The 13506-nt window shown below is 41.7% G+C and overlaps 1 protein-coding gene across 4 annotated transcripts in view; it reads left to right on the top strand.

Annotated features, from left to right (window-relative positions):
- Window positions 1-13506, top strand: part of myt1lb (myelin transcription factor 1-like, b) — a 135978-nt gene that overhangs the window by 82418 nt on the left and 40054 nt on the right. For all 4 annotated transcript variants that reach the window (XM_066674947.1, XM_066674954.1, XM_066674929.1 and 1 more), the window contains exons 6-7: window positions 3538-4659; window positions 10572-10706. In XM_066674947.1, the coding sequence (XP_066531044.1) occupies window positions 3538-4659; window positions 10572-10706 (1257 nt within the window). The remainder of the gene's footprint in view (window positions 1-3537; window positions 4660-10571; window positions 10707-13506) is intronic.

Here is a 13506-nt window from a genome sequence, read left to right as displayed (position 1 = left end):
ATGTCTTTGAGGACTTTGGTGTGTTCTCCCTGTGTCTGCATGGGTTCTTCTGGGTACTTCAGTTTCCTCCAACAATCCAAAAACAGATTTTGACAGTGTGGGTGACAGTGAAGCATTGTTGCATTGGACTAACTGTGAAGCATTGTTCCAAGGTGTGATGTGTATGAGTGACTGGATGAGTGTGGGATGTCCTGCCATGGACTGGTGCCCTGTCCGGGGTGTGTTCCTGCTCTGTGCCCAGTTATTGTGGGTCTAGAATCACCCGAACCCTAATATAAGAATGAAGCAATTACAGAAAAAGAATGAATATATAAACATAATACATACCAAATATCCATGTATTATTGTTTAAAACAGGCACAGGAGATATTTCAGTGCATAACTTATTTGGTACTAGCCCAGAACATTGCAGTCATATAGGCTGCATTTTAAACTGGCAGCAGAAGTGCATTAGTTGCTCTCGTGGTTGTGACAGCACCCTTATGGTCATGATGTCTAAGGATCTGTAAGAGTGGGTGGGCTTCCCAGTGCCCTGCTGAAATGAGATTAGTTGAGTAATGTCTCAGCTCTCCCAGACACAGAGAAGACATCGCTGGACAGTACTTAGGCTCACCCCACCCAGTACCAATCAGAACTGACAGCGCTTTTAAATCAAATTATGAATGCCGATTCTAAAACGATCAACTTAACTCTTGCTTGTGCGTTGTGTTCCACACAAGATGGCGGTAAGGCTGTGTAAACATTATGAGGAAAAGACCATGTCCTTTTCATACTGAAGCAAGGAATAAACACTGCAAAACCCAAAGACACAGTGTAGCACCCACTTGTGGTACAATCACTGTGTTTGTGTGTATGAGTCTCAGATACAAACCACTTCCATGAGGTGATTCTCATCTGAAAATTGAGCAGGAGAGAGTTAAATGAGATAGAGGAGTTGGGGTTCTACAAACAGTGCATGGTCTTCAGAGCTACAGCTGAGAATCAATCTCTGAAAGAGTCAATGTTCCAGTTCCAGACATTTGGGAATCGAAAGATGACGCCAAAGCTTTAGGCTCAATTTCACACAGAGGCGTTCAAGTTTGAGCATCCACTCTAAAACAGTGTGAGACTTCTTCGTCACACTCTAGACAGCCTGTCTGAGAAAACGAAATAAAACCTTCAGTATGTAAGAAAAGCTAACGTAGCCTATGCTGGGTGCACATGCTTGTCGGAAAGTCCTACTTCTGAAGTCAGAGTTACGCTCATGTCCAAGTGTTTTGTTGTCAGAAAAAAAGCTGTGCACAAGGTTACTATTGCATCTGCCATATATCAGGATATATACACTTGCATCTTATAGCTATTACAGATACAAATACTAACAGGGGCTTCATTGTTGAAAATAAAGAATTAAGTAGCATTAGCCACGTTAAACGGTTGACGGTCACCATTTTCCCCATTAATAATATGACTTGAGAGGGTGTTCCTGTGCAGCCTCCCTGTAGGGAACTCCTAATTACCATAATTCCAATAGCATGTGATGGCACCGTTAGAATTAATATCCCTAATGCTGAAATATTTACTCAAAGAATATTAGCAAAGATTAGGTAAGTTATTAAAGAAAATTAGCTTAATACGTTGATCTGACCAACAATAGTTCTCCCAATTGGTTATAATGATTATAGTCAAATATAATACATCCTTGATGGTTAATATGTCAAAATCATTTGTCATTCATACAATCAGTCAAAACAGTGCTTTAAGTACTGAAAAAAACATTGAGATCTGAAAAGAGAACTGATGGAAGGTGTTAGATTTTTTTAGTGTTAGCAAATTGTCCAGCTGCATTGTCATCTACAGGCAGGAGGGCAAAATGCGGTCATTAATGCATGCTATTCATGCGACAAGTGTGAAAAAAATTCTCACTTATTGCCATCTAATGGCAGGAGGACAAATCACCTTCATTTTTTTCTAAACCTGCCCTCCCAAGGAGAAGTGGCAAAAGATTCCAATCTCTCAGATGTAACTGAAGTGGCATTGTTATCATTTTCAATGGCATGCACATAGTAGCATTGCTAATCCGGCCAATTCAACGTCGCTCTGCCCCCTCCCCCATTCAATCTGTTTCACTTCCCAGTCTCCTTTGTGTACCTTGATTGCTCTTCAAATTGCTTTTCCATGGCACATTTAAATCAGACGAAAATAAAACCCTCAGCTCTGACCTGAAGTAGGTCTCACAGTGGAAAAACACACTTGTGACTCCACCAGGAGCTCCGACGTCCAAAGCAGCTTTTATGACACACATTAATTTCCTACATTATTCCTTTAGACATCCCTGCTTTGCAAATCCTGAGGTGTGCCCTGACATCAATGATGACGCTATGTACAGTCCTTGAAACACATTTTGATAACTGGCTTGTGGGAGTGTATGATTCAGGGGTGTATTCTCAGTTGATATGCTCACTTTTTCCATGACATCAAGATCACACTTATTATCCTGAATCTTCTAAAGCTATTTTCTGTCACCCTGCTGGGCTGCAGGAGGTAAATGTGGATGTGATGCCAGTAATGCGCTCTTGATATTTCAGGGCACAAATGTGAAAAGAAAGGTAGCAGGGATGCTCCTGAATTAAAGTCTGAAATGGCTGACAAAAGTGCTTCCATAAGCTTCTACCATGTCTGTCTCAATTAAGACACAAAAAGAACTATTAGAGATTCTATTGATTAGTGTAAAAGAAATGAAGAATGAAGTAATAGAGGATTTGGGTGAAATAATGTCAGTAAAATGGAGTCATTAATCAGATCATGCTGAGTCATTACTCATAAGTTGAACCTGAAATGTAGAGAAAAGATTAAAATATTGAAACTGAAAATATCTGAATATTTTAACGTACACACTTCATATGTTCATTTGTACATAATATACTTTGTGTCGTAGAAGCAAAAGATCACATACATGTATACTGGAGAAGTCAAATGCTTTTAACAGTTATTTTTTAGACCGACGCAACACACATCCCTGCTTAAGTGTGTAACAATATGTAAATTGGATTGGTATGTATATTTATACTGTTGTTTAAAAGTCAACTATTTGACCTGCAGTATAATGTCTATTTTCAGATATTGACTGCTCACAGTTTAACTAGTTTAGACTAAGTGCAGTTGTCAAACTGTGATCAATATATCCTTTTTCTAATTTTTGTTAAGGTCTTTGAATGATAAGAGTTACATTACATGCAGAGGCAAAGGTTCCTAAAGTTACAGAAGCAGTAACTTCTTTGTAGTGTAACTGTATGTAGGAGTAAACAGCTGTAGTTGTGTTTAGTGTGCAGATACATCAGAAATGAATTTTAATTTCCTGTAAAGTATCTATATCCATGATAAAGCTCTTATCTATAACAAAATGCATTTAATTAAAAAAGGAATAACTATATGATTAATGATTATTCACAGTCATTATTTTAATAGACACCCCTAGTAGAAAAAATAAATATATATATATATATATAATCCTTAGAACAACCACATTTCTTTAAAATCACGTCTATTGTTGTTTCCCAGGTGACAGCCAGATAAACGGTGAGTACACTAAGCCTAGCCCTGCAGTGGAGAAGGATGACAACAACAACGATGAATATGACAACTATGACGAGCTGGTGGCCAAGTCTCTGCTGAACCTGGGCAAGATCGCAGAGGACGCTGCCTACCGGGCCATGACAGAGTCCGAGATGAATAGCAACTCCTCAAACAGCGCAGAGGAGGAAGAAGAGGAGGAGGAAGAGGAAGATGAAGATGAGGATGATGAGGAGGAAGAGGAAGAGTACGATGACGAGGATTGTGGGGATGACTCTAAGAAGGGTGAGCTGAGCCTAGATGTGGACAGTGATGTGGTGAAGGAGACAGTGGACTCTCTAAAGCTGCTGGCTCAGGGTCATGGAGCTGTGCTCTCAGACAACCTGGATGACCGGAGCTATCAGGACGATATTAAGCATGAAGACTGTGGCGGGATGAACGGTCTCGCTGGATATGGCTGTAATGGCACTACTAGTGGTTGTGCACAAAGCAAGGCCACCAGCAATGGTCAGATGGTGGAGGAGAGTGACGAGGAGGTGTGTCTGAGCAGTTTGGAGTGTCTGCGAAACCAGTGCTTCGACCTGGCACGCAAACTGAGCGAAACAAAGCCTGCCGAGCATCTCAACACATCTCAACACAATCTGGAGGGCCAACAGCTGAACCAGGAAGCCCCTCTGCACCAGGGGATCTATGGAGACTGCCAGGAGCAGCAGAACGCAGAGGAGCGCCGGGTCCTTGAGCGAAACTACTCGGACATGGTGAACCTGATGAAGCTGGAGGAGCAGCTTAGCCCTCGATCCAAAGCCTTGTCCAGCTGTGCCCGGGAGTATGACAGCTACCATGACCGGGACGAGGACACCACCTCCATCACCTCTGACCACTCAGAGGAGGTGTTCGATATGACCAAGGGCAATTTATCGCTGCTGGAGAAGGCCATAGCGCTAGAGTCTGAGCGTGCCAAGGCCATGCGGGATAAGATGGCCTCGGAGGCGGCCAGGAGGGACAGGCTACAGCTCCACGAAGAGAACCATGGCCTCAGGCTCAGCTGTGCAGAGGAGCGCAAAGCAAGGCTGCATCACGACAGCCTGAAGAAGCCCTACTACCCTAAAGGTGAGTGAGCATTCTTTCACTACACTGACGTTATGCTGAACACTGAACAAAAGCACTGGAGATGCTAGATCCTTCAAAATAAAGGGTGCTTAGGAGCGATGGCACAAAAGAAGCGTTCAGTAGATTATTAGCCATTTTTGGATTATTTACCTAAATTAAAGTATATAATTACAAAATGCTAATTAAATCAAACTACAAATGTAGTAGCTGAAATTAATTAGTTCTGTTACCCTCTACAACCCAAGTCTGCACTCACTAGAAAATACAAATAAAACAAAAATAAATACAAATAAAATTGAAAACATTTAATAATTAACTGAATAAAGTGATTAATTTAGAATGAATTAGCTCATCATAGTCAACAGCCATTTTACCAACTTGGGTCCATGAGCGCACCCCTTCATCAAATTTGATGTTCATCAATGTATTTTATTAATATATTTGAGATAAAGCAGTGCAGAAATTATGTTCAAGTATTTACAGGGTGCACCAGTCCTTTGCAGGGCGACACACACCCACACATTCACTCTTGCATTCACACGTATGAACACTTTTGAGTCGCCAATCCACCTACCAACGTGTGCTTTTGGAAACCGGAACACCTGGAGGACACCCATGCCGACATGGGGAGAACACACCAAAGTGACCTGGAGCGGGACAGCGACCTGTTGCGTATTATAAACAACAATTGTTATTTTTTAACAAAAATAACCTAAAATTAAGCAGTTTGAAAATGTCAGGTGAGAAAGAGTTATTAATTAATGCATTTATTATGTTTATATATAATAATATATTCAAAAGTACATGTGAATTTTGTGTTAAATGATTTAAAGATGGTGATTTCTGTGTTAGAGGTTATGAACATAGTGTATTAATGTACATGTTTTAGGTTTTTATATTTGTTATAAAATGACAATAGTCTACATGTTACCAGAAAATGTGAAAAGAGGACAGAGAATGTTTTAAAATTGAAATTTTAATTATAATTTACACAAAATGCTTTAAATGGAGTTATGAAGTAACTTAAGTTTGGGAGAAGGACCAGGCCCAGACTCCTCCTCTTCACCATTATGCACCATATAAAACCATTCCTATGTCCTCACCTTCTCGTGACAAAATTCGCACTCGTGACCCCCCCCCCCTCCTCCTCCCCCTCTTTCACCAATGGCTTTGCCTGGCACGGGGTCCCGGCTTCACTCTTCACTAGCAGAAGCCGCCCAGAACTCCAACCCAAGTTCTTCTGAGTTCCCCTTCCTTGTCCTGCTCACATCAGGCGTGATTTCTTTTCACATTGTGTGAGGGAACTGAGACTGTTCTGAAAGTATGGAGATTAAATGCATTTAAATGCAAATGTAAAAAATATGCAATATATAAAGCAAGAAAATGCCTTTAGACCTCAGAAGGCTAAAAAAGGCTTAAGACTTACTTCTGTTTTCAAAATGTAAAACTTGAGAGGCTCTCAAGTGGTGCTAGACACTGACCCTCTAACTGGAAGATGATAAGTTTGGTGTCTGTGGCTAGGAGTCTAGGAAAGTACAACTGCTCTTGCTTTCTCTGGGTTAACAGAATAGCACACCCTCTTTTCCAGTCAATCAGCCAGTGTGACCAGCTGTTACCTAATATAATAGAGTTGGGCAGCTAGTGTTCTGCAAGCCTTCAGAGCAGCAGTGACACATCCAGCTTAGTAGCACTGTGTGACTGGAGAAGATGGAGCCAGAATAGGGAGAGTCAGTTTGGGAGAGCTGTCTCTTCTTCAGAATGGGGGGGGATACCCATTAGGTTCATATTAGCATAATTAAAGATGTTAACAGGGTGATTAATAGCGAGGAGATGTATGTCTTAAATGCATCATATTTAATCAATTTCGCTTACAACACAATAATGCAAAATGATGTTGATATGTATTTTCATAAAATTGTGTTCTGTACAAATAGGGAGTGTGTTAATGACACTCTCATGGCATGGAGTAGTATAAATGTGTGTAAAGGTTATGTAAAGTAATGCTGTGCAGTGGTGGTGCACCATTTGTTGTACGGTCTCTTACCCACATGAACATGGGGGACCTCACTGTGACCCTGAGACGAGCTTTCTCAACCAATTTGAACATCCCTGTCCCCGCAGTGCAGGCAGCGGTGGCTTATGTTGTTGAAGTAGGGCAGCATGGCCACATCAGAGCCCTGGCCTGTCAGGCATAAGTAATGGCAATCTTCACGGGCAGAGAGGAGAGCACAGCTCTTCCCTGGGATGCTTCAAGTGTTCAAGCTTCCTATTTATAAACCCAGAGAAGAGCTCTGCGAGGAAACATACTGTATCTTTAACGCAGAACAGCAAGCCCAGGGTGAAGCACTGGAAATAGAGTACACAAAATTAGCCTGTGGCGCGTCAACCAGGTAGCACGAGAACCTGTGAAAACTGGTTCTTGTGAAAAGGTCCTGTGCGTCATTAGGTAGTTCAAGTGATGTAGAAAAATGAAAATAAGCCGTACAAAATGGAGATGGTTTCAGCGATGATATGAAAGATGACAATGCAAGTACAGGATTTCATCTCTCAAAGTAATTCACTGGAGGAGCTATGCTAAAAGTTAGCTTAATGCACATCCAGAGCCATGCTAATATCATGCTGACATTTGCAGGCAGATAATTGCTTTCTTTAAGATCATTTGGCCATTGTAATATCATTTATTATCACCTATTTAATGCGCAGACATCATAGTAGATGTTTGATCAGGGCTACACATCTAAACCAGGCGCTCTCTCTCGTGCTGCGAGGGAGGGGGAGATGTTAGCAGCCCACACCAAAGGACGTCTGGGCTGGCATGCTGGGCAGACTCTATCTCTCTAATGTCGGAATAATGAGGGATGCGCGGCCATTACGTCACGATAACATCTCTCCCCGGCACAGATAGCGGCAGCGGCTGCCTGACCAGGGGGCATTATGATTTATAAAAGTGTGCCGGCCTGACAGTTATGGAAGGAATTCCTCCTTAAAGAAGGCACAAGGCGGAGATGGAAATTGAACAGTATCAGTATGACCGATAACGAACGACAGGACCACTGACTGCACATTAATTATCCCCAGACGCTATGGTAATGGGGGCCATTTGCTATGCAAAGCGTGGCTTGTCCCGAGCCACAATCGATATCCAACGCTTTCTAATGTGCATTCCACTCCTTCGCTCGCTCTGTTTGGGCTGCTGTGAAACAGCTGCAGCAGGGAGTCTGGCAGGGTCTGTGTTTCCATGTGTGTGTGTGTGTGTAGGCTGAAGATGTGGGTTTGTGTTGTTCAGTTAGCATACTGTCGCAAAAATGCAACATTATAAATAAAGTTTGAGTCATTGCTGCTTATATAACGTGTTATTTGTCTTTTAAAAATAATAGTTAAATAAATCTTGAGTGGCAGGAGCATTTAAGTCATGGTCCTGTGATCAGGAGATGTGAATGCCTCGTGCTGCCACAGCCATGCATGGCTGAGTTTACAAGAGTACATAATTGAGTATGTAGTATACAGCCCCTCTCTCCAGTACTCAAGGCAGTGGTAGCCAGTATGGGCATTGATAGAACTATCTGTTAGTGTTCTCCTTCAAGCGTGTTGAGGTTTCATTAGAAACAGCTTGAAAAGTAGCATGTGATGTAGGGATCATGACTTGCTAGTCTTTACTCTTTTTGCCTGTTAACAATGTTTTTATTTTTCAGAAATAGCAATGTTGCTTTTATGTCTTAAAGGAACACTAGGAAAGATTTTGGGGTATTTGCTCTGGGGCTACCTCTTGTGTAATTCATATTTGCAACACTATACTGAAATGAACAGGGAGCTAGAGGAAGGTGTTGTGATTTCCTACCATCCTCCGTAAGTTACATAGTGCAGTTTCTGCAACAGAGACTCTGTTCTTCCTATTATCATCACAAAAATATTACATATTGTACCTTTAAAGTCTGGTGTTAATCAGTTACAGTCAAGCTCAATTACACATTCGAATATTTAAAAAGTGTTACAGCTAAATGTTTATCAGTGGTGCAGATGTTTGAGTGTGTTTTTGATTGAAAAGTTTAATGGATTCTGCGTTATTAATGCAGCAGGGAGTGTCGCAGTCGCACAGCTCCAGGGACCTGGAGGTTGTGGGTTCAAGTCCTGCTCCGGGTGACTGTGTCTGTGTGGAGTTTGGTGTGTTCTCCCTGTGTCTGCATGGGTTTCCTCCGGTTTCCTCCCACGGTTGGTAGGTGGATTGGCCACTCAAAAAAGTGTCCGAAGGTTTGTGTGTGTCAGTGAATGAGGGTGTGTTTCCCTGTGAAGGACTGGCGCCCCCTCCAGGGTGTATTCCTGCCTTGCGCCCAATGATTCCAGGTAGGCTCTGGACCCACCGTGACCCTGAACTGGATAAGGGTTACAGATAATGAAGGAATGAACATTGCGCATTCATTCCATACCTAAGCCAGCTTTTCTCTTTCCATCTCTCTCTCTCTCTTTCTCTCTCTCTCTGTCTCTCTCTCTCTCTCTCTCTCTCGCTGTCTGTCTGTCTCTCTCTCTCTGTCTGTCTCTCTCTCTCTTTCTCTGTCTGTTTCTCTGTGTCTCCACTCACCTCTCTGTTTCTCTCTCTTGCTGCATTTTTCCCCACTGTGTGGACTTATTTTGATACAGATGGTTATATGATGCTGGTTACCAGGTTACACTCAGCTTAATAATTTAATCAGAGGTCTATCTGTCTCTCTCCCTGTCTCTCTCTCTCTCTCTCTCTCTCTTACCAATTTTATTTGCCCCCTCTCCAAAGGCTTGACGAGTAGATGTAAAATTAGATCTTAGGTAGTTATTGTTAGGACTCCTCTGTAACAGTTTATACGCTATAACAAAGATGAAAAGTGGCCTCTGTGTCAATATGATTTCTAACTATGTTGGCTATTAAAAGAGATGGAAAAGAGTGGAGAATCCATCAGTGCAGTGGTCAGCACACAGCCACAGACAAACATATCATTAGTGTCACTTCACAGGAGAAGGCAAAATGTTCTCACTGCGTAGAGGGCAGCTGCTATTAATAAATTAATAGCTGTAGCCTAATGGTTAGAGAAGAGGCCTTAGGACAAGAAAGGTCATCAGTTCGATTCCCACGACCAGCAGGAAAACTGGGGGCGGTGGAAGTGAAGGAACAGCACTGTCCCTGTCCTTCTTCCTCAATCCGTGGCTGAGGTGCCCTTGAGCAAGGCACCAGACCCACAACTGCTCCCGGGTGCCGGGGTTGTCTGCTCTGGGGGTGTGTTCACAGCCACAGATGGGTTAAATGCATGTTGAACAATGACAAATAACACATTTACATTTGTTTTACACAAAAAAAACTAATAAATTTTAGATATATTGAGTCCATCATTTACATAGGATCCCACCAATGTCTATCTGTTTATTAGGGGGGCATGGTACATTGTATCTTAATCATTATTGGTGTTTAAAATATATAACTGTCCACCATGAGAATTCTTACAGCATGGTATATGCGTCCTGGCCAATCACTGTTCATTGAGTGTAATTTTCTACTAAAACAATACAGATTATGGGGTGGGGATTAAACATTGCATGTGTAATGTAATGTCTTTTCAGTGTATTACTTCATGGAGCAGTTTAACTACAATATGAAATGTTATTATCTATTTTTGAATCTGCATTTATGGCATTCAGCAGCAAAGTGAAGTATTTAAATTATAGTGTATTCTCTGATGAGTACAGTTTTCATTGTTGAGCTCCAGATAATGATATACCAAACCTTCTGTTTCTTCCAGTTGTGAGAATGGGAACATTATGTACAGGGTGTAATTTTAGTGTAATCTGAGTGTCTTTGGATGATGAGTTGCATTTAAAAACAACTGAGCTACTTGAGTTACTCAGTGCCATCCGCAACATTGTGTGTGTGCGTGTTTGTGTGTGTGCAGATTCCTCCAGGTCGGACAAGAAAGAAAGTCGGTGCCCCACGCCGGGTTGTGATGGCACAGGTCATGTGACTGGTTTGTACCCTCACCATCGAAGCCTGTCTGGATGCCCTCATAAAGACAGGGTCCCTCCAGAAAGTAAGTGCTCTCCAGACTACCCTCATCCCACACAAACCTTCCTGCCTGCTGCTGTGGCTTCTTTGAATGTTGGTGTGAGGGTCGTTTCTTTGTTCTGTATTTGTGGTCAGTGGTCAGACAGTGCATCTCTGTCTTTTAAGGATTGAGGTCTTTGCTTTGATGGGCATGACTACAATTGTGAACCACATTACGCCTTATGAACATCTGCATGGGCTCCAAACACTGTGTCACTGCTATCACCATGAAAATGTTGACTTTCAGGCACCTTCTAGCACTCACTGCAAGGATAGTTTTTGTTAATGACATGTGAAGAGTACATGACCTGCATGTGGATTTTGCACCACAATGTAAACCGTTTTAAAAACAGGCTTTAAATGAATAGTTATGTTGTTTTTGTTTGTAATTTTTCTATTTTTTGAAACCAGACTACAACACCTGGTGAAAGCATAATTACTACAAGTGAGTCAATATCTGAGAAGGCGAATAAATATAAATACACACAAAGTGTAATTGTGTTCAGGTGCATCATGGGAGCAACTTTCACACACAGGGTTTTGGTTCCCTTTTTTCCCCCTTTTTTAATTTAATTTTTTGGTGTTGCTAGCACTTTAATGCAACCACATGGATCATTCTATTATACAGGAACTGTGTAAACTGTATACTTGGGACAGACTCACTTTACTTTTGTTCCCACTACAGACACGTGTATCTTCATATGTTCATAGTTATTAATGCAGTGGTTTGGTTATTTTATTATTTTAACCCAGTCTCACCTAAACATTCTGCTGTTCTGGAGTAGAACAAATAAACACATCATTTAATCTTCCTCTATAGCAATCTTCTGTGGTTCTAGTATTATTGAGTGTCACCCAGATCACAATGCAGTGGTTATGAACATGAACAAATGAATGAAACCCTAGAATGCATGCTGGCAATCATGTACATGTTTATTATTTTCTACATAAATCATTGAGAAGCTGTAGTTAAACATCCTTTATTGTGAAATATGATGCAAAATATGCTGTTGGATCCAGTTAATCATTTCATTTCTCAGTGCATGACCATATGTATCGTATGTATTTGATGATAATTAAGACCGCGGCTTATGCTTTTTTTACTAAGCCGTTTTGATTTGTTTTGCTTTATTTGCTCAATTAAATCCACTTGAATAAGCTGTAATAATTGCAGCTGAGCCTGGCTGATGTATCTGAGACAGAGAGCTGTAAACAGAAAGGGTGGCAGTCTTTTTCTCAGTCACTGCTTTCATTCACCTTGTGCAAATCCCCCAATAAAGCATCCTTTACACGATTCATTAAACCACAGAGAGGAATCTCACACGTTATGGTCGCAAATGACCCAGACGGCAATCAAACCAACTGACAACTTTAATGACAGCCCAGAAAATTAGTTAACATAAAAGATTTGCCTATAAAGTGTCCAGATGTCAAGAGGTGTAATTTGAGCCGCTGGGAGGCAAGGGTTCATGGAGCGCCGGGGGACGCCTCGAATGACCTCAGGATGTGTTTTACCCCCGAGGTGCACCTTACGAATACTCTTTTAATGGTTAGGAGGTCTGCTGACTTTGATAACAAAAGTAGCGTAATAGCTTTTGAGAAGACCTTCCGTGTCTTCGCTCTCAGAGGGAGCATGTGCCAGCATTGTGTGATACAGGGGGCCTAGTTCAGGGGTGGGGGTGGACTTGGCTAAAGCTGGACATACATGTGACTTTTATAATTAAGGGTTTTGTAATGGAGAGCAACACACACCTATTATCCACATTCTGCTGATAGAACTTCTGCATGTGTTTAATTTAACAGTTGTCATAAAACAGTGGCTAACACTGTTGCCCTGCACGCAGACAGCAATGCTACTCCTTTGTCTGTAATGCTATCACCATGGCAACGTTTCCATCGCACTAGGATGCATGTTTATATTTATATTTATTTATTTATTTATTTTTCATTTCTGTCACAAGGGTAGGAACATTGTGCGATAAGGAAAAGAAGGTAGCTAACTTACTTAAAGTCTTTATGACCCTAACTAAATTTTACAGGACTAGATCTTTCTCTACTGATCTTGAGATCAAAGTTCTTCACAACTGTAGCTAGGTTGGACAAGCTTTACATAATGTTCATTCATTCATTCATTCATTCCAGTATTCCAGTGTTTCCCAACTTGTTTGTGAATAGTAATTTTATGACGATAAACTGCATCTAAGGGCGGCACGGTGGCACAGCAGGTAGTGTCGCAGTCACACAGCTCCAGGGTCCTGGAGGTTGTGGGTTCGAGTCCTGCTCTGGGTGACTTTGTTTGGTGTGTTCTCCCTGTGTTTGCTTGGGTTTCCTCCCACAGTCCAAAAACACACGTTGGTAGGTGGATTGGTGACTAAAAAGTGTCCGTGAGTGTGTGTCGCCCTGTGAAGGACTGGCGCCCCCTCCAGGGTGTATTCCCGCCTTGCACCCACTAATTCCAGGTAGGGTCTGGACCCACCGTGAAGACCCTACACGTAAATAAACTCAGCTTGTAGCACAGCATTTTAAATTGTAAACCCAAAATCCTTCGATTTGAATGAGATTTTGCCGTTCTGTAAAGCTTGTCTTTTGAACATTTATGGGTGGACAGATCCTGAGGCAGATTCTGGAGTGTAGATAGGCAAAAAAAAAATGATCTCAGTTCATTACCAAAGAGAAAACGGAGAGTTCGGCTTTCTGAGAGTGTGTACAGGCATTTCAAAAAGAGCCAAAGAGTGAATGGCACCTAATTTAACTGTCATTTGCTCAAGATTTCCCCCGGAACGTCC

Source organism: Hoplias malabaricus, chromosome 1, assembly GCF_029633855.1.
Source record: "Hoplias malabaricus isolate fHopMal1 chromosome 1, fHopMal1.hap1, whole genome shotgun sequence".
Taxonomy (NCBI): domain Eukaryota; kingdom Metazoa; phylum Chordata; class Actinopteri; order Characiformes; family Erythrinidae; genus Hoplias; species Hoplias malabaricus.
The sequence above is the reverse complement of the archived record's forward strand: the minus strand, read 5'-3'. Positions and strand labels throughout refer to the sequence as shown.